General features: G+C 44.1%; 1 protein-coding gene and 1 long non-coding RNA gene across 6 annotated transcripts in view; one reads left to right on the top strand and one right to left on the bottom strand.

Annotated features, from left to right (window-relative positions):
* The window catches only part of LOC101699098 (uncharacterized), a 104,051-nt gene that overhangs the window by 48,801 nt on the left and 32,869 nt on the right, over positions 1-22,381 (top strand). The window contains exons 3-4 of the long non-coding RNA XR_015441093.1: positions 5,201-5,393; positions 20,708-20,875. This is a non-coding gene — a long non-coding RNA (uncharacterized LOC101699098). The remainder of the gene's footprint in view (positions 1-5,200; positions 5,394-20,707; positions 20,876-22,381) is intronic.
* Fto (FTO alpha-ketoglutarate dependent dioxygenase) overlaps positions 18,664-22,381 on the bottom strand; it is a 399,271-nt gene continuing 395,553 nt past the window's right edge. For 4 of the 5 annotated variants that reach the window (XM_013073314.3, XM_021260894.2, XM_021260893.2 and 1 more), the window contains 2 exons: positions 20,730-20,857; positions 18,664-18,994 (listed from right to left, as the gene is read on the bottom strand). In XM_013073314.3, coding sequence (XP_012928768.1) covers positions 18,969-18,994; positions 20,730-20,857 — 154 coding nt within the window. In that variant the 3' untranslated portion in view covers positions 18,664-18,968. Of the gene's footprint in view, positions 18,995-20,729; positions 20,858-22,381 lie in introns of those variants that run through there. The other variant, XR_015440988.1, reaches the window with a different exon arrangement.

The raw sequence follows: 22,381 nt of genomic DNA on the forward strand, positions 1-22,381 counted from the left end.
TATCATTCAGCCATAAAAAGTAATGGGGTACTAAAATGTGCTACAACATGGATGAAACTAAAAAAATGTTATGCTAAGTTTTTTAAAAAGGCACACAAACTCCACATAACATAATGACTCCATTTTATGTGACATGTCCAGTATAGGCAGATCCATGGAGTCAGTGGACAGTGGGTGCCAGAGAGCCGGACAGAAAGAACCTGGGGAGTGGCTTCTAATGGTATGAGGTTTCTTTCTGGAGTGATAAAAATATTCTTAATATAGAGAGGTAATGGTTGCCCATCTTCATGAATATACTAAAAATCACTGAAAGGAACACTTTAAGAGGTTGAATTTTATGGTGCATGAATTATATCTCAATTTTTACAAAGCAAACTCTGGCAGGGATGAAAAGATAATGGAAGACTTAACCTGGAGAAGAGTATATCCACTAACTTTTGGAGATCTCAAGAGAGTAATGGGAGCCAATACATAAATGTGAGTAAGGGGCTGGCACTGACCTGAACAGGGATGAGGAAGACTGCTGTGAACAGAAGCAGGAAAATCAGTCAGATGCCCTGGGTTCCTAGGCGAGTGATCCAGTCACCAAAAAATCAGACTTGGGACTTCAGAGCCAGAAGAGGAGCCTTCTACTTCCAGCCACTGTAAGCCTTAGTGAGCCCAAGGAAGAGGAATCCTTCTGTGTCCTTTAAAGGACCATGTGCCATGAGTAAGGAAAACAAAGCAATAGGCCCAGTTTAGACTTCACTAGCAGGAGGACAAAAGCAACTCATAGGAATGTTCGGGATCCCAACCTCCTTCAAAAACAATAAAATGGAAAGAGTTGATTTTCAAGAACTTCATAGCTTGAGAATCCCAAGTCCCCATTATAAATTTCCAGAGTAAATGTGTTCTAAGATATCGTTCGATGACACTTTTCTTGTTAATTGAAGTTTCATTTTTCTCAATGAGTCTTTGATGGTGAATCACACTGTGTTATTTCATTGAATTTCTTCTTCCTATCAGACTGTGCTGGAGGCTTGTCAGGGTCAGAGTGTCAAATTCTCCATGGGACTTAGCAGGAGGTGAAGCCCTGGGTGGGTGTTTAATACATGCTGGCTGGATGGAGGATTGAAAGGCTCTTAAGGATGCGATATGGTGCTCTGGCTGCTGTCCCCATGCAGCTATGGGGAGACAGACCACTCTGTGGGTTGAGGAATGGACCTATCTTTAGGGCAGTCTGAGACAAGACTAATATTTCTGAATTCCTGGGAGTTGTAAGAATGGACGCTGAGTTTATCTTTGATGCAACTTCCACTTTTGGAGGGACCATTTGATGGGTGGATTTATCTAGCCTGAAATTAGAATAAGATCCTCCCTGCTATGCTGGAGGAAAGGAATCACCCAGAGACACACGTTTCAGATAGATGTTGAGGCATCTGCTTTGTCATGTCAAAGGCTGACCTCACAGGCCAGTGACAGGAAAACTATTATGTTGACTGATTTTTTAAAACTTCCTCTTATAAAGGGTAAACAATGAGGCCTTTGGACCAAGGGTGAGGAAAGAGGGGACCTTTAGGAAGAGACTTCCTGTGTGGGAAGAAAATCTAGCTCCTGAAACAGACAGATAGGGGAAGAGAGAGGTGGCAGGGGTCTCTCTTGTGAAGTGGAGGCCCTGCTGGTTTCTGGGTGTAGGGAATCTGAGTCTCAAGGTTACATTTTTCTTTTTGGCATTGTAGCTCCCTGTTGTTATTATCAAATCTTTGCTCAGCCCTTAGCCATCATGGCTACATGGTCTCAGCATCATGAAGAACTATGGGATGGGCTCTCATCTTCTCTTTTAGGTAGGAACCTAAAAGAAAGTGTCTTTCTCCATGGTGGTTCTTTTTTAAGGCAGGAGATGTAGCCCTGGAGTCTCAGAAGGTGGTGGTGGGCGGGGGGCTCCCAGGAGCAAAATGAGGAGCATTTGAGGTGGAGTGAAGTAGGAGGCAGCAACAGTGGGGCTAATGCCCACATGGCTCTTGCCCACAAACCCCACTGCTCCCCATGCCAGCTCCACTCCTCAGACCATGGCTCTAGCAGTCACTCCTGTGAGGAGCCATCAGAGCTGCTTCAGGTCAAGCAACTGACTGGAGCTGGGGAGGCTCATCTCCTGGTCTCCCCAGTTTCACTGGCCAGAGTCCCACATCCTGGACCTCCCCACGGGGACAGGAAACAGCTCCTTGCAGTGTCTATGTCCAAAGGTGTGCTGCTAAGGAGCCATGGTGCCACCTGGAGCACCTCCAGAGCCAATGGATGCCATACTTGAAGATGGAATGTGGAGGGGTTAAGTGACCAGACTCGCCCTGTGCCCACATCATGAAGCCTCAGCCCCAAGGTGCTCAGATCAGCTCCAGAGATTCTGCTCAGAACCATCACCTGCCAGAGCCCCAAGAACATCCCAGAATATTAGGACTCAGGCTCAGTCATATTAAAGGCATATGTAGTTCCAATAAAGATGCTAAATTATATAGCTGGACTTTGTGGGCGGTGCTGGAAATGTCTTGGAAAAGTCATACTGTCATTTAAATAGCATGTCCAGGAGAGCCTAATTCCAAATACAGTAAAGCAAACAGCAGGACAATGAATGGATGTAGTCATGGTTCAGGATATGGCCTGTGGGAATGGGGCATCATTTCTGTGAGGTGTTATAGTGTGTGATTCAACTTCAGTGGTGCCCCACCCCAAAACATTTTCTGCACTGAACCTAGGACTTGTGCCATTGGCAGTGTTTCTTTTGATGAAGCCCCTCCCCCGCATTTAAATAGCAAGTACTCCCGAGAGGTCTCACTCTTGCTCAAGTACCTGAGTACTTGAGTGGGAAGAGGGGTGGTCAGAAAGGGGCATTTGGAATGAGGCATAAGATATGGGAAAAATAGATAGAAGAGCCTAAATCCATCCATGTCATAATTTTGTCATTTTGGCTCTCTCATACCTACAGCCAAACTGAGAAGTATTTTTCTAACCTGTGGGGACAGTGATAACTATGACTTTGTTCTTACTTGGAAAAGGGTAAAAAAGAAATTGGGACCATATTGAGATTTCACTTCACACCCACTAATTTGAATATTAAAACGAAAATCATACCCAGAAAACAAAAAGATGGCAAGCATACTGAGAAAATGGGACCCTTGCACACGGCTGGTGGGAATGCAAAATGGTGCAGGTGTGGTGGAAAATAGGCTGGTGGATACTCAACAAGACAAACATAGAGTCACCATAGGATCCAGCAATTCTATTTCTGGTTATAGACACAAAAGAATTGAAAACAGAGACTCAAACAAATACTTGTACACATTTATAGCAGCCTTGCTCACAGTAGTAAAAGGGTGGAAATAACCTCAATGTCTATGTATGGATGAATTTATGAACAAAATATGGTATGTGGCTAAAATGGAATATTATTCAGCTTGGAAAAGAATGAAAGTCTGATACATACTATAAAGTGGATAAACCTCAAAGATGTGTTAAAAGAAATACATCAGACACAAAAAATGAGCACCATATGATTACTCTTATACAAGGTTCTTGGAATAGTCAGATTCTTAAGACAGAAAGCAGAACAGTAGTAAGCAAGAGCTTGAAGGAGGGAAGGGTTGGGAAGTTATTGTTTGATGGGCAAAAGTTTTCTGTATGAGAAGGTAAGAGAGTTCTGGAGGAGAATACTGATGATGGTCATATAACAATGTGCAACTACTGGAACTTGCTGGCCAGTGAGCTCAGCAGGCTTGGCATCTATATCTTTCTCATCAACCTCTCATCTCCATACTCCTCCTTTTTCCTTCTTTCTACTGTGTCCTCTGCAGTGTTTGTTCCATTGCAAAAAAATCTTCCAGCATTCATTCATTTACTCAGTAAACACTTAAAGGACATTTTCTTATTGCCAGGTGCTATTCTATTTGCCAGGGATACAGCAGTGAACAAGATGGCAGCTGTCCCTGCCCATGTAGAACTCCTGCAGTAACCCAGGTATAAGGACGTAGTAGGGCATATAGCAGTGGAGGTGATGAGATGTACTCAGATGACAGTACATGTGACAAAACCCACCATCATTCCAGACACTCGCACTCTGCCTTAACTGAAACCTTCATGTGGAATTACTTCCCATAAATCTCCTACCCAATTGCTGTTCCCAGCAAATGGTGGTCCACTCTTTCGCAGAGAAAATGGAGGCTTTCAGATGCACCCACCAACTCCCTCTTCTCACCTCCATGTTGTCATTTGGACACCCGTGCTCACCTTGTCTCCAGCCTCCACTAAAGATGAATCCCTTCTCCAACTCGACTCCCTCCCATCTTCCAAAGTCAAATCTCTCCCAGTATTTTTTGAGCTCTCTTGAATTCTTAAACCTCATCCCATACACACTTGATCCTTTCATTAAACATGCTCACTATGATTCTCCTTTAAAAAACTAGAATTTAGAATATGGAAAAGATAGAGTTTTGAATCTATCTGAGAACCACTGATGACGCTAAGGCAATTGGATTCATGGCCACGTGTGGGGGGGGCATGTGTGTGTGTGAAGAACCTTCTCTCTGAGCTGGGCATGGTGGCACACACTGTAATCCCAGCACTATGGGAGGCCTGAAGCACAAAGATCACAGATTCAAGCCCAGCCTGCACTACTTAGCCAGACATCTTTTCAAAAGAAAATAATTCAAAATAGGCTGGAGCTAAAGCTCATCACAAAGGTCCTGAGTTCAATCCCCAGTACTAAAAAAACCAAAAACCTCTTACTTCATTCATCAAAATAAATGTGTAATGATAGAGATTGGAAAGTAAAAACATTCAGCAACAACCACAAATACCAGAAGAAGACAAAAACAAGGAGTAATTTGTTATGGAAGAGCTTGTAAGACAGAAACAAGAGACGATAATGAAAAATATTAACAGATTTGACTACTGGAAATCAAATGTTTATGCACTGTAAAAGATACCATAAATAGCATTTAAACATATGATAGATTAGAAGACAATATTTGTAACACATACAAGAGAGAAAGGGATAATATTTTACAAGCCTATACAAAAGGCTTCTACAAATCAATAAAAAAAGACAGAATTTTTTTAAACAAAAAAAGGCTCTGAATAGACAAAAGAAGAAATTGACACAGCCAGTATGCCATACAATATGCACAGATATCCTTTCTTAACTCTCTCTCTTCTTTTTTTCCCAACACAGATCATTTGAAGCAGCAAGATGGTCTACCTGTGTGTCCGCTTGGTCCTTGTAACCAAGTCTGACCCTGATCCTGCCACTCAAGCCGCTAGAGCAAAGACATCAGTTTAACTCCCCGGAGGGACCAGGTGCATTTGTGGAACCAGAAGAGGCTTGGTGGGCCTGGGGTGGAGCAGAACACAGAGATGGAGACAAGGTTAGGGGGTGCTCTGGGGTCTGGCAGAGCTGGGGAGGGGGCAATGCATTTGTTCTTTTTTGAGAGGGGTAATTTTGGTCACTGCTGTGGGTAGTAGAGTGGAACAGCCAAGACTAGAGGCAGAAAGACCCATGTGACTGTTGACATTGTCTCCGTGGAAATAATGGGGAGCAAAAATAAGGAGCTCGCTAAGGAAGGAAAGGCAGGGTTGTGAGGCAGTGATGAGGACTGATAGCCTAGGAGGGGTGCCTACACGGGGAGCAGACAGACCTGGGTCAACCCTTTTCAGCTCAGGAGAACCTGTACTGTCACAGGGCGAGAGGGCAACCAGAAGGGAGGGTAATTCATTCCCAAGACTTTCGTATCACCACTCAGCTGGTTTCTAGGTTTTGAATAAAGAGCAAGTAAAGGAAGCCATCATTCATTGAGTAGTATGGTTTTCCCATGGGTCTGTCTGCTTATGATACGCTACAATAAATGGAAATCTAGATGCTTGTAAAGTATTATTTGGAAAGATACTGAACCAAAAAGTAAATCCAAAATGAATGATTCGATGCCCTACAAAACCAGTCTTTAAATATTTTATAGGTTCCTTTCCCCCAAACAAAATCTTTATAACCTGGCAGACAATCTCTGACCTGGTGCCCTGTAGGAAGCAGTTGCTGGGGTGGGATGAACTTCATGGGACTGATTGGGTAATCGTGGCCCCAATACAACTTGGTCTTCTTCGCCCTGGCATTGATTCCTCTCTCCACCCCTACCCAGCTGGATTTATAATATGAACAAAACAAAGGAGTCAGGAAGGAACAACTCTTGGAAATAAGTAGGTCAAGACACAATCAATTTCCAAATTTAAAATTAGGTTTGAAAAATGTACCTTTAATACAGGAGGCTGCATGGCCCTGTGGGGTAAAACATGTAGAGTTTAAAGTTCCTGAGCAGAGGCTTTCTCAGGTAGCCTGAAGTTTACCCTGGAGGTTAAGCAATAAAATGGAAACAAAAATAATTTAACAGTTTTGCAGTTAGTTGAACTCAGCAACAGCTCCCTAAATAGCTTTCACCTTCCTGGAGCTTGCCGTCCTCATAAAGCTACAAGATGCATTTCAAAGCTATGAATTTGCTAAATAGTACTTCATTTCCTCTTCTTATTAGAGGTAATTAAATTTATTAGACGTCAGTAAAAGCGTTGTAAACAGAAAATATGAATGCTTATAAAAGTCTGCCCTTTCTTTTCAAGCTAATAATTAAGATGCAACAAGAAAGCAGCTAGTAACGGCTCATAATTTATGAGGTGCCATTCAACCCTGAATCTGGGACATATTGTGGAGGTATTAAACACTGAAATGAAAATAATACCCTCTGAAACACATTATTTATTGAATACATAACCACTCAGAGAAATAAACACATTGCATAAAGAGCTTGATATTTCTGATGGAAACAGTATATACATCATCTCCTGCTTTGGATATATTACCCATCGAGTCAAATTCTTAAATCAAAGTCACAACTTGTTTAAATGCAAACTGCCCATGGCAGCCTGGCAAGCCCCAAATTTCCACTAGACATTCACCTTGATATCAGTTTTCAAAGACAGAGTCACTGTGAAGGTTTTTCATTATTATTGTTTTTAGCAGCCTCAAAAGAAAAGAACCCCCTTCCAGCAAGCATTAGAAAAGCAAACAGCAGAGAAGAAAAGGAAGAGATTCTGAAGAGAATAGTAAGAATTAAAAATTCATGAAAAAGTTTCTCACCCTCCAATACACACAAATTTAGAAGCAACTGCAGATTCAGTGCCCCACCCTCATCCCACTCCAATGATGCTACTTACCCTGAAATGGAAATTAAGAATATATTTTACATCTTTATCAGCAGTCCAGCTGAAATTTGTACGTGAAATATTTAGAATACATGATTAACGAAATGTTAGATATCTTATTCCATCAATTCAAAGATTTCTTTGATTTTAAGGGATGCCATTATTTGTGCACCAAATAAAATAGCGCCAATTAACTGATAATATACTAAATATTATTATATTATATTATTAAATATATAAATATAATAATAATATATAGCATTTTAAGACTCATCCTGATGTCAGAGGTGTTAGAGCTGAAAAAAATTGTTCATTAACATCTGCAAAATACAATCCATAAAGCTACATGAAGTAAGTAGATGTCACTCTTAAAACTATTCTCTTGGTGATAGTATGTGAATAATATCCAAATAAAGTTGTTAAAAATATTATTTTGAACTGTATGTTGAAAATCCCCAAAATTCAATTTTGTAGACAGTGATCAAGAAAGGGCTCGTCTTGAAGGTGACATGTGTGGAAGGGTCAAATGGAGATGAGAGAGTGAGCCAGCTGCACAGATGTCTACAAAAAGAGAGTTTGGAGACAGTGCAAAGGCCCTGGGGTGTGTGAGTACTTGGTGCGGGAATCCAGACTGAACAGTGCAGAGAGATAGAGGAGGATTGGGATGGGTCAAGAGGGTCATAGAAAATGAAATCCAAGAGGTGACAGCAAAGTAAAGTTTTCTATGAAGTTGAACAAAATGTTTTTGAATGTTCTTTTTAATTTGGGGAAAGTGGGGTAATCTATCCATTTTACCGCAAAACCCTGCTTTGGTAGCTTCTAGCGTGGTTTAAGGATCAGCTTGCCTGCCATCTCTGCCACCCTCTCAGTGTCCTCCCCTGGCAACCCTCCTCACAGACAGAGGCAGTGCTTGGAAGCAGCCCTTGCTTCCATCCCATCATTCCCTTTGTTTTCAATGTGACATGTGACTGCTATTACCTCTGAGGTGTGAGGTGCTTGGGCTACTTTCAGAGTCATGGACTCCTGAGATGCTGCCTTTGCTTTTCATCAGGGATCAGAAATCATCCCTTTTATACCATAATGCTAAGCCAGAGGCAGTTCCTTCCCCTCTCTCCACCCAGCCCCAAAGAACAAACAGCACCGAGCCTCGGAATGCCAGTTGTGGGCTGGGGTGTGGCTCGGTGGCAGGGTACCTCCCTAGCAGGCATGAGATGCACAAGGTCCTGGGTTCAAGACCCAGCACTCCAAGAATAAATGAATAAATAAATAAATAAAAGCCAGGTTTCTCATTCAACAATAGGTAACATTTCTGAACAATCACGGTGAGTCTTGTACTATCTTGAGTTTTGTATGATTTATGTTTTTTACCTTCAAGCAAACTTATGTTATAGGTGTTATTAGTAGCTCTGTTTTATCAAAGGTAAATTGAGGCACAGAGAGATTCATCAGCTTGCCTGTGGTCATATGTACTCTGTGCATGTGTGCGTACGTGCACGCATGTGTGTAGGAGCAGCCTGGAATCTGGGTAGGACGGTCCCCAAAGCTCAGGTACCTAACCACTGTGCACTGCTCTCCAATAGTGGTATCAGACAGGTGTGAGATCTTCTATATTTGGTGGAACTAGAAACTTGGATGGGATTGAACACATCACTAAGGTTAAGTTGGGAGACACAGGTTATATGCTCAGGCTCTGGATGGAGCCAGATTGCCAGTGTTTGAATCTCATCTTTGCCAGATACGAGTTGTGTGACCTGAGCCTAAATGTCCTCACCTGAGAAATGATGATAAAGATAGCAACAAGCAGATGGGGCTGTTGTGAAAATTCTTCAAGACAGCAATGTGCAGCACTTAGAACTTGGCCAGGCATGTGGAGGACTCTCAGCATGGGGCAGTTTATTGTTTCCATCATGGGTTTCAGAAGACCAAGGGTCCCTGTAACTGAACACCCTACCCCATCCAGTCTCATCCCAGCAGCAGGGGGATGGCTCTTCTGGAAGCCACATCCAAGGGAAGTCATGTCACTAGTCCAAAGACACAGCACGTTTGAGCTGCTGTGTTTCAGTAGTGAGCCTGACCTATGAGAAGGCTGCACATGAAACCATGTGTGGTGGAAATGACTCATGAGAATCCCCCAGGAAGGTGCCATGTTGGAAGTGGGCATCCTGTCTTTTGACCTAGTTTTCATTTGGTATTTATCTCGGAATAATAGGTTCATACGAAGTTGCAAAAAAAAAAAAATGGACAAGGAGGTCCCGTGTATTCTCCATGCCAGCTTCCCTTAACAATAGTAGGGTCCTGCCTAAATATAACACGGTATCAAAACCAAGAAAGTGACATTAGTACATGGACTCCAATTTGCCAAGTTTTGCATTGACTTGTGTAGGTGTGCACAGTTGTGCATAATTTTATCATCTGTGTAGACTTGTGCAAACACCAATATAATCCAGGTGCATGCGGGGCTGTTCCATCCTTACAGGGGTCCCTTGTGCTGCCGGCCTCCGTGTAGCTACTTGCACCCTCCTTGTCCCTACATCTGCTCTCCAGCTCCATACTTCGGTTGTTTAAGGTTACAGAAATGGAATCATATAGTATATAACCAATTGAGATTAGGGGGTTGGCTCAGCTCAGTTCTCTTGAAATCCATACAATAGTTTAGTCCTTATTTATTGCTGAGTAGCATTCCATGGCACGGCTGTACCAGTTTGTTGAACTAATTCTCCTGTTGGCAGTTTGAGGCTATGAATGATGCTGCTATGAATACTCATGTATAGGTTTTTCATGCATATAGGTTTCACGTCTCCAGGACAAACACCCATGAGTGCAGTTGCTGGGTTATGAGGTTTGCACATGTTTAGCCTTATAAGAAATCACCAGCCTAATTTTTCCCAGAGGCTGAACCATTTTACTTTCTTACTAGGGATATATGAGGGACCCAGCGTCTTCACGTCATCCTCCTAGTACATGCTGTTGTCGCTGGGTTTAACGTCCCACCCATTCTTACGGGTGTAGGCGTATCTCTCTGTAGGTTTTAGTTTGCATTTCCATGGTGGTTAGTGATGCTGCACAGCTGTTCACCTGCTTGCCCCCTTTGGTGAAAAGTCTGGTCAGTTTTTTACCCAGTGCCCAACAGTCAAGCTCCAGGTGCGGTGCTTGGCTTGTACGTAGAAACCACATGTTAACATCTCAAATGATGTCCCCATCTCCTCGCGCTTTGGGCTGTGCTCTACCCAAGCGCAGCATGGGGCTGGAATCCATATGCTAGTTTGCCCTTTGGTGTATGTTTGCTGAGCACTCACACCTAATCCTCACGTTACATGTTTGTTATTTGACCCCACTGTCCTAGCAGCTGATGAGCCCAGGCCAGTGGGATCTGAAATGGTCTCACCAGTCCAAGGCCAGTGCCCCCAGTCTGTGACTGCTGGGCATTGCCAGTCTCCCACCAGCCTCTTTTAGCCAAGACAGTCTATGTCTGGTGATTTTCCTCTCTGGGAGTTTGCTGAGGCTGGATCTATATACTGTACTGAATATCGTGTGACTTGGGTGCACCCTCAACCCACTTGGAGCCTCTGCTTTTCCTTTTGTTGGGGTGCTTCCTCAGCCTCCTTTCAATGTTGGACAAAATCGAGACCTTCAGTAGTTCCTGCAGCCATGACTTGACCACTGGCTCAGATGCCCAGGCTCTTGTACCAGTGCCTCCTTGACCAAGTGCTCTTTTGGGCACTGACTTTGCTGACCAAATTCTCCCCGGCCCCACCCACTTTCAGCTGTATCCTCTACCTGCTGCTAAGGATCCACCACGACCATGGCCAACTCAACCAGACATGGCACCACAGCCATGGGAAAATTCGAAACACGTGGGCAAGCAGATGGGGCTGGAACAAAGTCAACAATGAAGCATGTTTTGGGAGGGGAAGCTGGAGGAAGGTTGGGGTGGATTTCAACAGCCTTGTAAGCTTTGGGCAGAAAATCCAAGGGAAAAGCAGAGTTGGGGGAGCTTTTAAATCAGAGGATGGGAATGGCCAGATTAATTTTGCTCCAGCAAATAATCAGCCACCAAATACCTACTGAGCACCGGTTATGTATGAGATAAGAGTTAGCTGGAGAAGGATAATACATATTGAATGATTTGAGGGATATGAATTGTTAGTACTGTGGAATATAATAAAATGAAAATAAAGATTTGATCCTGTAGCCTTGCCATCTAGTCTAATGTGGAAACCAAATTTGACATGCAAAATTATATGCATAAACACTTTGGTAACTGAGAAAATGAAAATGGTCCACATGAAGTGGCTTCCAAGAGACTTGAGGATTCCAGGGGAAGAGGCAGCATGGATGCCAGGATCAGGACACCTTGGAGAGTGGGCAGCAGGGCAGAATGCAGATCTGGGGGCTAGAAGGACTCAACAGTGTGCCGTGGGATGGAGAATAAATCAGCAGACAGCAAGGATCACTTTGCATACCCTGGGAGTCTTCGATGCAATTGCAATGGCAAAATATAAAGGAGTGTTGGAATTTGTGAATAGAAACTAAGAGCCAGGGCCTTCTGGGTGGTAAGTCCAGCCCAGGGTAAGATGCAGCTATGCATCACTGACTCTTTCATAATGACGTATTAGTCATCCCTGTAAGTTAGAGAGCATGGACATGTCCTTCTCTCTCTAAAAAAATCCCAGAACCATAGACCAGATGACCTCCTCTCCTGATGAGGCACTAAAATAATCTTAGCAGTGTTGGAGGACTGGAAGGGCTCGAAGAGTATCTGCTGGTTAGTTTAGCAGATGCACATGGAATATGGACTGCAGCCTGCTTGCCTGTGAATCTGCCCTGTGTGAGACAATGCCGGGAGCTGAAAAGTCATGGCTGGCTGTGCCCCCTTCAGGATGACTTCTCCTGCTCCCTTCATTGCCTAACTCAGGCTTTTTAATTCAGGTCCAGTCTTAGGCTTTGGTTCTGAGTCTATTTTGCTCCCTTAAAGCTCTTGATTGCCTTCCCCTCATGTTTCTTGGCATGAGTATTTTGGTTGAGATAACATGAAGATATTTATCATCACATTTATATATGCATTGAGTGATAAATGAAGTTAGTTATTTAATGCATGATCACAAGTAATTGAACAATACTTTGAGTTAGGTTGTGAGCCAGGAAAACTTTCTGTAAAAGGCATGATAGTGAATGGTTGAGGCCTGTGGGCCCTACAACCCATTACAACCACTTAGCTCTGCTGTAACAGTGAGAAAGCAGGCACAGATAGTATGTTGGGCATGGCTGTGTCCCAATAAAACTTTATTTTGTAAAAATAGGCTGTGAGCTCCATTTGGCAGTGGGGTGTACTCTGCTGAATCCTGCTCTAGGTTTTACTTTTGTGACTTTTTCTTGACCTACCAGGATTTTAAATGATGAATCTTGGCCTCTTTGATTTTTATATCCTGCCTCATGCATTCTGATAGCTTCTTTGGGTAAAGTCACCAAAAGCTTGTGGGTCTTTGGGAACTTAGGAAAACATACTGGCATACAAACTGTTTTGTAGACAAAGTTTCACCTTCCCGTGCAGAAATTTAGGGCTCTTTCTTTCTTTTCTCCTCTTCTTCCTCCTTCTTCTCTTCCTCTTCCTCCCCTCCCCCACCTGTAGTGGGATTGAACTCAGGGCCTTTGTACATCCCCAACCCCATTTAAAAACCTTATATTTTGAGCTGGGCTCAAACCTATGATCTTCCTGCCTCAGCTTCCCAGAGTACTAAGATTATTGGAGGGTGTCACTACATTCAGCTAGCGATTCCTGTTCTTATAAGTGACCAGAATCAACTTCCTTAACATGCTTTAAGCTTATCTGGGAGATCAAGAAATTCACATCCTTATCAAATTTCAGTATATGCCCAAAACTTGAAACCCAACTTGTATGATTCAACTTAACTCCTCCCAACATCGTCTCAGTTGCCCCCACCTGTAAAATGGGTGTGATGTATACAAACTTCTCTTTGGGATACATGCCCTTGCAAATGGAGTGATTGTTGCTTCTCTGGCCAATGTTCTCCCATTCTCAGGCTCTATATTAAAACAAGCAAAGGACAGGACCTAGAAATGCAAGTCAAGAGCAGGATTTAAAGGACAGGGCCCTGGTATTTCTAGCACAGATCTAATATTGAGGAACAAGCCAGCAAGTATTTGTTGGATGAAACCCTTTTGGCTGAGGCTGAAAAGAGTCAATACCATCAAGAGCTGGCAATATGGCTGCCAACTCCACTGCCTTGGCCTGCTTCTGTACCTGGTAGCTTCACAGAACCTTCAGCTCAACAGGCTGTGCCCAGCAAGGATGTGCTCCTGCTGCATCACGCTTGGCCCAGGCTTCTGCTGGCCCAAGGCTGTCAAACTCAGTTCAGCATTGGCCTCAGCTGGGCTTCATGCTTTCAGAAAAATTTCCCCCACTGCCTTTCACTTGAGGTCCTTGGCAGAGATGCCTGTCCCATTCTGCACGCCCAGCTCACTTAATGGGCACAAAGAAATGGGAGAAAGTGCAGGGAAAAAAACCCAACAACTCGACCCAGTCTAAACCTTGGGAAATCCAACAAGGTCTGCATCCCTTTGAAAACTAGACTCAGACGTTTCTGCTCAAAGTGAAACCATGCTTCTCACCGAGGGCTGGAGACAGCAAATGGAGCCTTAGTCATACACAGTTAGTTTCAAACTTATGTTGCTTCTCACAGAGCGAAATCAATGTACAGTATATTAAAAACAATCACTGCAGCCCTTAAATGATCCAATAGTTTAGCTTTGAATGCATTCAAGCTAATGGGGGCTTTAATGGCTTCTGACAGATCATTCCATTGATCAAGGGGCATGTATGAAATACGCTGCCTACTAAACTCTGTTTTGATTTTAAGAAAAGAAAACTAAACTTCCATGGTAAACAGGGCTTGATTGTTCACGTTCACCGGGATCCCCTCTCAGCCTGACCCTGGTTGGGAGCAGAGGCAGAGGACAATGGGAATCCTATATACCTGGCTTGCCTCTGTCCCGACTCTAATCAAGGCGTAATCAAGTGGAAATTTCTGTCTGAAGAGTTGGGGGAGAGGGGGAAGGAGGGTGACCAGAGGTCCAGTTTTCTGTGTTGGATGAGTTACCAGCAGTAGCTTTGGCTGCTCTGAGAAATCGATTCATCCCTTGTGGGGCTCCGGGGTTGGTAGGTTAACTATGCTTGCTCCAAAGTGAAGAACTGAATCCCTCATTTGAAAGGAAAGCAGGCTTGTTCAGTGGGAGGCAGTAGTTTTGGAAAAAAGCAAAGGAGAACATGGTCCCTCCACCTGTGTGAGGCTCCAGATCATTTTATGAAGTGCTGGACATAACTCGGCTCGGGTGTGGTATTTTTGACAGGACTTATGGAATCTGAAAAAAATGAAAGAGGAGTCTTTAACGTAATTCACTGTGACTATTCTTGTACAAGAGGTGCTCTGGCTGCTTGTTGTGGCTTCAGGAGTGAGCTATATGCTGCTCCTGGATCAGACCTGCCTTTGCCTCATCAGAAGTGATAAGCATGCAGAAATTCTTCCATTATCCATGGAGGTCAAACCACTTCCCTTGGACCTATGTAGGATGTGGGTGTCTATACCGCTGTTGGGTAAAGGCGCAGAGTGCACAGTGCTGGCAAGTTTTCCCTGTGGAGCTTCCCCAGCTTATAGACCCTTCTTTCCCCACGTCTCAGCAGTGGGGAAAGGCAAGCAGGGTACCTTCAAAACTGGCACTGTGAAGGCAGTGATTGTTGTGGTCTTCATTTGAGCTTTAACACCAAGCAAGACCATGTAGAGGAGCTTTGTGCCACAGTCACTAACCAAGAGGGTCAGAATTACTCTGAACCCAGGGGGTCCTGAATAGCCTTGACCGTTTGTCCCCATCCTTGGGGCATGGTGCTCTCCCAGGCCAACACTTCCCATCTCTCAGTAGGAAGTTACTGCATTTACAGATCAGAAACAAAGGGAAAACCCGAGTGCTCCAAGCACTTCATTTGTATTGGTTACATGTTTGGTAGGTGGCTTTTGTAAAATTGATGAATTTTGTCTAAAGGCAAGTGCAGACAGGCAAACAGATCTGTATCTGCTGTGATTCATTTAGCCCGACACACATGTGCAGAAGAACTATTTTACCTTGATTCTTTCAGGACTGATGAAAAGTAAATGCGAACAAAGTCATGAACTGCATCATTGGAAAAGAATCACTGGATCTAATGCTGGAAGTTAATTAATGCTTCCCTCCCCTTGAAATAGACCGACCCTAGTACTTAGACGTTTGGAGTCAATAAACAATTGTTGTACACAGATCATCCATTAGAAGGTGATGGCAAGAATTTTTTAAGCAAATCTAAAATAGCAAAGGGTGACCTATTCCTGCTGTACTAATGGGAGTACTAAGGAACCATTTTTCATAGTATCTTATTTATAAAAAGTTCCAGGCCATTTGCCTAGAAAAAAACCAGAAGCTGTGAAGACCAAGTGGAATAATATGTGCTGGTAACATGCTATTCTTCTTAAACCACAGCTACCTGCAGCCTCTTTTTTGGTGACTATCCAATATTTCAGCTGAGACATCACTGATCATAATAATAATTTATATGTATTGAGTGATTACTAAGTACTGGATATGAGGGGACTCGACATCATGATCATGAGGGAGAGAGCAGTCTGATGAGCTGGGAAGGTGTTATTATCTTCTCCATTATATCAACAATGGCTTAGAGCACAGAGAGGTTAAGCCTTTGCCCAAGTCACACAGCTCCAACTCTGATCACAGGAGACTGGGTTAATACTAATAGCTACTGCTTCACTGAAGACCTGTGTATGCCAGGCATGGCTAGAGGTATCTATATCCACGTTAATTTATTGAATCTCCACAGTCACCTTAGGTAAGAGCTATACAACTCTCTAAGAAGAAATAGTGGTTTTCTTATGTGAGTTACATTACTCGGATTTTGTAGACAGTTTTCTACAGAGGCAGGAAGATTCCAAGTTTGAGCCTAGCTTGGGCAACTTAGCGAAAGCCTGCTTCAAAATTTTTAAAAAAGGAGGGGGACTGGGGATGTAGCTCAGCATGAAGCCCCTGGGTTCCATGTTCCACTACACACACACACACACACACACACACACACACACACACACAAACACACACGAAAGAAAACAGAGGTTTGATAGCTTTAGGGTCATATAGAGCACCAGGACAAACCCAGAAAATCTGCAGCCAGAAGCCTCTGTTGTCACTCAGGAATCAGAAGATTTGAGAAATCCAATGACTGTTACCAAAACAGACTGGGGCAGGTGCAAAGGGGACTCGTCTTTGTTACAGAATGATGTAGGCCAGACACCAGGAAGAACATGCTTCTGTTCAGTGAGTGGGAATCAGAACTGTAGGAATGGGGGGCCGACACCCAGTCTCCCTCCTGGCTGCAGTGGTCTAGTGGGGGGTGTGGGGTGGGACAGACCCTCAGGCTCTCTCCTGGAGGTCCGGAATATTTAAGGGTATTTCAGGCAAGTAAGAGAGCCAGTGTGTCTTCCTTTCCCTGACAACCACTGACACCTGCTTCCCCAGTGCAGCCCTGCCCTGGGCGCCCGTGTGGCCTCACAGGAAGTCATTACTGGCCGGCTCTGCTCCTGCCTTTCCCACCCTGTCCCCTAAAAGCTGCTGGCTTCCTCACTGCCACAGTCATTATAGCATGCCTGTGCCTTTATGGTTGTCAAATTGATTTCACCACCGTGATACCTATGGCTCCCAATGAAACTTAATTAAAAATACCATTTAATCACAAAGTAACAAAGGCAAACTGGATAAATGGCATTACCACTTCGGCGCATTTTAATCCGCACTGCTTTGCTCCAACTGGATCTGTCTGAATGAGAATTGCCCTTTCAAATCAGAATCCCCCTGTCTTCCATGTGCTTGCCTCTGACAGACCTCCGAAACAAACAGTATTTAGCATGGCACAGATCCAAATGTATGCAATTTGCCCAGTGGTAAAATCAGCCTTAACTAGAGCAAAAAAAAAAAAAGTTGCGTTTGAAAATACCTGCCCTGGAAACACACACTCTTCTACTTAGCACGGGGCCTCCATTAAGTAGAGCCTATGGAATCTCATTTCCAGCATCCCTCGATTGAGTTAAGTGATGGATTTAGAAGCTTATTACTAAAATGTGTCACAAATGATGCTATGACCCTGCTCTTTTCTGTCTAGAAAACTCTCCTGGGCTGGAAGGTGCTGGTGAGGGTGCATGTGGCAGTGTGAACTCTCCAAACAGGAGGTTCCCACAGGCCCTTGCAGGCCCCGGAGGTGGGGAATACCCAACTGGAAAGGAGCTCCTTTGGACTGAGTCCTCTGCTCCCTCAGAAACCCTTGGAATCCAGGGAGTAGGCAGAGCAATGGTCCAAAGCTTAAAAATGTGCTTCAAGTTACCCCTTGCCCTCCCTTCATAAACCTCTTTCTTAGGGTCAGTGAAAGAAAACCCAAGCACTGCTCCTGGCTTTTCTCCAGCTCCATCTCCAGGGCTCCTCCTTACTTTCTCTGCCTGGGCCATCAGAGCCTTTTGCCTTCCTTGAGCACTTCCCTGCCTCAGGGCCTTTGTGCTAGCTGTTCCTTCTGGAAAGCTTTTCTCTACCACCCCATCCCCAATTGGCTGGCCTACAGCTCTTCCTCGGTCATTGGTCACAAGCTGATTCCTCTCTCCTCCAGTGAGGCAGTATCCTGCCTAGCACTTGGGACCACCTGGAATGATCTCACCCTTTATTTGCTGGCTTACAGCCTGTCTCCCCCTGACAGCATTAAGTTCCTACTGCCATCACTACATATTCCTGGCCCTCTAGGAGTCTCGAAGCCTCTGGAAGGCAGAGATTTGTCCCTGGATTCCAGGAGTTGCCATAGTGCTAAGATGTCCAGAAAGAGGAAGGTCAGTGTACCTAGGTACAAAGGGATTTCTCAGATCACTTTTCTCAAGATAGCAGGGACCCGATGACCAGGGCAGTCTGGCAGGAAAGCAGGCAGGGCTGGGGCTGATGCAAGGTAGTCCAGGGCCGGGCTTTCCCCTCTTCTACACTCATTCCTATAGCTGTTGGGGACTCTGGGCCCATGTTCCCAGGAGAGTCCTGCCCAGCTCACTGGGGGAACCAGGCCTTCCTGTGGCCTGCAGCCCACGAGCTGGCACTCACTGCCCTGCCAACTGCCTTTCTGTTGTCTCTTGCCTTCTGTCCTTCTAGCCACATGAACCCCCCTGGGGAGCATGTAACTCTCAGGCACGCTGAACTCATGCTAACCAAAGCCCACCATTTCTTCTGAAAAATGTGACCTTGTCTTTCGGATTCATTTAAGGGAAAGGCTCCTCCAATTCCACTGTATATAACCTGGCTGCACCTGAGAATTCCATCCATCCACCTGGGCCCCATCCATACCAGCAAAGCAAGGAGAAAAGTGCAAAATCTTACTTGGTTTCTTATCCTTTTAATATCTTTATTGTATACGAATGTTTAATGACGCACATGGCATTAGTACAAGCAGTTCACAGGAACAGTTCAGCAAGTGTACACATGGATTGGGGTGAGCACAAACATCTCTCATTTCTCCTACAGGGGTACAAACAAAGTCTGGAAAGCTTTGGCATGGAAGTGTAGGTCAGGTCCGCAATAAGTGGTAATAGGGAGCCATGGGGTCTACTGCAAACCACCGAGGGCCACAGCCTGCTTCTGAACCGGAAGATGATGCTTGGTGTGCTGCCATGCTAGGATGGAGGTCAGGGACTGCTGGATGTTCTGAGTTCTAAAGCGAATAGAGACATTTGAATCTGATGTGAAATCTCCTGATTTTAAAATATAATGAAGAACAAATGTTGTGGGAGCTAAATAGAACACTGGGCTGGATGGCCCAGGGTAGGAGGCCCAGCCTGACTTCTGTATGCCATGTACTCCTTACCTACATTATTCCATATAATTGGTCAATACCCTAGGAGGTAGCACTTCACCTCTCCTTCACTGTTGAGGAAACTGAGGCTCGGAAACATCAAGGAAGGAATCTAAGGCCTGAGAAATTCGAGTCTCAACATGATAAAAACCTGAGTGCTTTGTGAACACAACTTTTTTGCAGCCAGTGAGATTCTGTTGGAAGGAAAGAGCATTGTGCGTGACAGTTCCCCAGCTTCTCAACAGAGACAAGGGAAGGCAGTGGGTTGAGAAGAGGGGCTGATGATTCTCACAGATTCCGGGGACACCAAGGTAGAAAGTGAGAGTTGCATTAATGGTGGCATGAGACAAAACCAGCCTAGGGTGGAGGAAGAGAAAAGTGTCCCCTTCTAGCTCACCTTACTGGCATATAACAGTGCCAGATTCATTGGGTATTTAATGCTATGCCAGGAAGTGTCCTAGGTATGGAGCTAGATTACTTAATCTTCATCTTAAGGAGGTGGTGTCTTCGGCGCACTGCAAAGGAAACTGAGGCACAATAACTTGCTAAGGTCACACAGTTTCCTGGAGTCTCAGTCCCAGCACTCTGAAACCAGAGCCCGGGTTTAACCTCCACTCTGCACAGTCCTTCTGGCTCCAATGTCACTGGGATGGGCACTGGGGTAGCTCAAACCTCACTGCCACCTATCATTATCTAGAAAGGGGGAATTATAGAAAAAACTGTCCCATGCTGGTTAAATCCACAAAGCAGTATAGGACTAGATCTCTGTCCCTATCACTAGATCAGGTACACTCCCTGAAGACAGGCTGTCAGCTTTGTTTTATTTGTTGGCACCTCCCCATTCCCGGGTTCAGGGCTCCAAGGGTGGGCTTCTACTGAGCTCTGTCTCAGAGATGGGAAAGAGGCTCATCGTCAGAGAGACACTGCTCTCTCATCTCTTTTATGGGAATAGCAGCTACAGGGAACTGGAAAAGAGAATGCTGCTCTTGGACTTTTTACAGACATCTCATCCAAGAGGACTTCCTAAAGTGATGCACATGCCCCACAGCTGCATTGTCCACAGGAGCAGCCACTAGTCACAAGTGGCCTTTAAACACTTGAATGTGGCCAGGGCATGTGGGGAAACGAATTTTTAATTAAAATTAAAAGTAGATTTAAATTAGAGTAGCCACAGCTAGCTTGGGACACTATATTGGGTGGCACAGGTACAACAGGGGATGGTGAGAGGCTGAGATGGATGTCTCCAAGCTCTGTCTTTCCCCTGATACTGGGTCTGCTCTGAAGGGGAAGAAGGTGAGGCTTTGTCACAGGCTTGGCCTGTGAAGGGCTCCCATGAATGAATCTGAGTGGCAACAGTTATTTTGGGGGAAAGTTCCTAAATCAGACTATAACGCTGTGTCATTTTTCAACATTTTAATGCTCATGGGTGCTATCCCCTAGCTGTTTTGAACTGGGACCCAGGTACAACCTAAGGGCTAAGAGAAGTCTGCCCCCGATCAAGCCCATGGTAAGGTTGGAGAAAAAAAAGCCAGACATCTTTCCCTCTCCACCCATGTCTTGTGCCCCTTCTAGGATTCTGTTTCCTGAAGCTGACCTCTGAGTTCTGAAACAATGTCTGCGAGATCGAAGGGCAGAGGCATTGAGGGATCATCCTTCTCCCAGTACGGCCGACATTCTGGTTTCTGATCCCCTGGTAAAGTTCGAGCAACTCGGGACTGGCACCTGGAAGCATAAGAAGAGGTAATTAATCCATTGGGGAAAATATCTGAATGAGTCAAGCTCATGGCACATTTAGAGGCCAATATTTAAAAATGCTCCCAAAACAGCCTTCTCTGTTGAAGGTCATGGTGATGATCAGGAAGAGTGAGCTGCAAGGCAGAAAGCAGTGTTTATAAGAATGAAGAATTGTTCCTTATCAAGCTGGGCTTTTTTTTTTTTCCAATCCCAGGTTTGTATTATCTCAAGTGACTTCGAAAAAGCCAATCATCAGGGAAATTCAGTTACTCTGCCTTTAAAATGGTGAATTATTTTTTCATTATCTCCACTGTTATTTAAAGTGTGTGATTAAGCCATTATCAGATTTAAATGTTTGTGGGATTTCGATGTATTACTAGATTACTGGGAAAGATTAAATTGAATTTACTGCATTAAAACATCCAAGAATAGATTAAACAATATTACAGACTGGGATTGACTTTGGAGATCCTGGAGATTTACAAGTGTCCCAGCTTGCTGTGCTCAGGAAAAGGCACTCCAAGGAGAGACTGGTTTATAAGGATATATGCAAATAGAGGTTAATAATCATTTCCACTGATGAATGGGTGGGGGAAACTTCCACAAAATTAAATTAAGAGGCTAGCAAGAGTTAGTCCCCAAGGAAAACACTTAAATCATGGTTTTTATTAAATGGATTATTCATCAATAGTGGAGAAATTAATTATCATATGCAGCTAAATGATAGCCTCATAGGAAAAAAGTTGGGAAAACATCATCATACCTTGGCAGGGATCTACCTCTCAGAGTCTAGTTTATTTAATATTGGACTGGGAGAGCTCAGTGGTGTTAGCTTTATTTATCTGAAAAATGAAAATCGGAGAAAAGGAAACAAATTGCACTAAGGAATGAACAATTTCGTTACTCTCTTGGAGAATGCATGGCACGTGTACCTAAATCAAATGCTATGAACACATTTTGAGGGAGTCACAAAGCTGCCCCTACCTTGCCCTTTTCTGAACTCTGCTCTAGGATCAATTAAAAAGTGGTCATACCCACCCTTCATCCTCTGACTGTACAGGGAATGACTGTGAAGAGATCAAAGACTGGGAGAGCCTAGCCCCACTCTAAGCCCAATGGTAGAGAAGGTTCCTAACTAAAAGACATCGCCTTCTCTGGGGAATTATTAATGGTGAGGGGAACCCCAGGGGAAAACATACTTCAACTTTACACCTATTTTCGCATGTGGTTAATTGCTATACCGGCATCCTCTGCACTCAATCCATCGTACATTACACATAACATTCCAATATATCTTCAGCTCTCCGCATCAGGCCCTGATAATAGTGCCTGTTAACATGCACTAAGTACTATTATGTAGCACATCACTTCATAAATAATAAGATTAGCTGACCTCAGGGCCTCAAGAAGAGTAATGTGTTTAAATGTTCTCATTATTTATTTAAAACAAGAATTAAAGCAACAGAAGCTGCTTCTGACAATCCTCTTAGCATAAATATTAAACTGTTTGCG

The sequence above is a fragment of the Heterocephalus glaber genome, unplaced genomic scaffold, assembly GCF_053883595.1.
Source record: "Heterocephalus glaber isolate CG9 unplaced genomic scaffold, H.glaber_assembly_v1.0 deba00000071, whole genome shotgun sequence".
Lineage (NCBI taxonomy): Eukaryota > Metazoa > Chordata > Mammalia > Rodentia > Bathyergidae > Heterocephalus > Heterocephalus glaber.